This window comes from Orycteropus afer, unplaced genomic scaffold (assembly GCF_000298275.1).
Source record: "Orycteropus afer afer isolate SDZICR_OR568_19922 unplaced genomic scaffold, OryAfe1.0 scaffold00536, whole genome shotgun sequence".
Taxonomy (NCBI): domain Eukaryota; kingdom Metazoa; phylum Chordata; class Mammalia; order Tubulidentata; family Orycteropodidae; genus Orycteropus; species Orycteropus afer.
This window is the reverse complement of record NW_006922123.1, coordinates 326443-328170: the sequence shown is the minus strand read 5'-3', so window position 1 is coordinate 328170 and position 1728 is coordinate 326443. Positions and strand designations below refer to the sequence as shown.

The following is a 1728-nucleotide window of genomic DNA, read 5'->3' as shown; positions in this document are numbered from 1 at the left end:
TTTTCGACTTCTTATGTCTCTGGGCAAATTCTCAGAGATAAAGCTGTCTGTCACAGTTTCTTTTGTCATAGCATGCTTGTGCAAGGCCACCTTAGATGGCCTATGGATCTTAGGTCATCTAAATTCACATTATGAGTGACTTACACTTATGTGGACTGAGAGTATTATGAAAGCATACTTAACATGGATACTATTCCTATTATTTCACTGAACAAACATGGTTTTTCTCATTTTTTTATGGGAACACTGAGTTAGTTTAACAACATATCTAAAACATAATGAAAACGCCCCCACAATGATCCATCTGTAAACACTGTTTCCAACACTCAGTAAATACTGTGCATCTTTGATTGCTCTGCAGCTCTGACCCTCCAGTTGCAGCTGTGGACCCAACTGTTTTGTCCACATGACCATGGGGAGCAACCAGACGTGGATCTCAGAGGTCACCCTGCTGGGGTTCCAGGTGGACTCAGCACTGGAACATTTCCTCTTTGGGCTCTTCTCTCTGTTCTATGCCTTCACCATGCTGGGGAATGGGACCATCCTGGGGCTCATTTTTATGGACCCCCGACTGCACACCCCCATGTACTTCTTCCTCTCCCATCTGTCAGTCATTGATATGTCCTATGCCTCCAACAATGTCCCCAAGATGTTGGCAAACCTTCTGATCCTGAAAAGAACTATCTTTTTCATTCCTTGCATAATGCAGACTTTTTTGTATCTGGCTTTTGCTCATACTGAGTGTTTGATATTGGTGGTGATGTCCTATGATAGGTACGTGGCCATCTGCCACCCCCTACATTACACTGTCATCATGAGCTGGAGGGTCTGTATCCTCCTGGCCATCACTTCTTGGGCATTTAGCTTCCTCCTGGCCCTGGTCCATGTGGTCCTCCTCCTGAGGCTGCCCTTCTGTGGGCCTCATGTGATCAACCACTTTTTCTGTGAAGTCCTGTCTGTCCTCAAGCTGGCCTGTGCTGACACCTGGCTCAATCAGGTGGTGATTTTTGCAGCCTGCGTGTTTATCTTGGTGGGACCCCTCTGCCTGGTGCTGCTCTCCTACACCCGCATCCTCTTTGCCATTCTGAGGATCCAGTCTGGGCAGGGACGCAGAAAGGCCTTCTCCACCTGCTCCTCCCACCTCTGTGTGGTCGGGCTCTTCTTTGGTAGCGCCATCATCATGTACATGGCCCCCAAATCCAGTCACCCCGAGGAGCAGCAGAAGGTCCTTTCCTTATTCTACAGCCTTTTCAACCCTATGCTGAACCCCCTGATCTACAGCCTGAGGAGCACAGAGGTGAAGGGGGCCCTGAGGAGAGCATTGTGCAAGGAGAGGCCAAGGTGAGAGATGTCAAAGAGCCACATGGCAGAGTTTCTGCTGTCATGATACATGCACCTGGTACCTGAAAACATGTGCTGGAAAAAAGGTCACCTTAAAATACGGTAATATAGATCTAACCATAAATACTGGAACTATAATGTTTCTAGGAAGATAAAGGAGAATGCCTTCATGACATTGAGGTAGGTATTCATTCTTAGAGAAGACACAAAAGGTAATGTACATAAAGACTGAAAAGTTGTACGGTCAACACTTAAGACTCTGCAGGCCACATGGTCTCTGTCGTAACAACTGAATCCCAGTGACAGCAGCCACAGGCAGTGTGTAAATGAATGAGTGTAGCTGTGTTTTAATAAAGCTTTATTTACAAACATGAAGTGAGCTGGCCA

General features: G+C 46.6%; 1 protein-coding gene across 1 annotated transcript; it reads left to right on the top strand.

Annotated features, from left to right (window-relative positions):
• Window positions 1–412: 412 nt before the first annotated feature.
• LOC103209836 (olfactory receptor 2A5-like) lies at window positions 413–1345 on the top strand. Its single transcript, XM_007955730.1, has one exon. It carries the CDS (start codon window positions 413–415, stop codon window positions 1343–1345), a length of 933 nt encoding a protein of 310 aa, XP_007953921.1.
• The last annotated feature ends 383 nt before the right edge of the window (window positions 1346–1728 follow it).

Bases quoted from the DNA above. Each gene is read 5' to 3' on its own strand.
- LOC103209836 (XM_007955730.1), top strand. From the start codon at position 413: ATGGGGAGCAACCAGACGTGGATCTCAGAGGTCACCCTGCTGGGGTTC.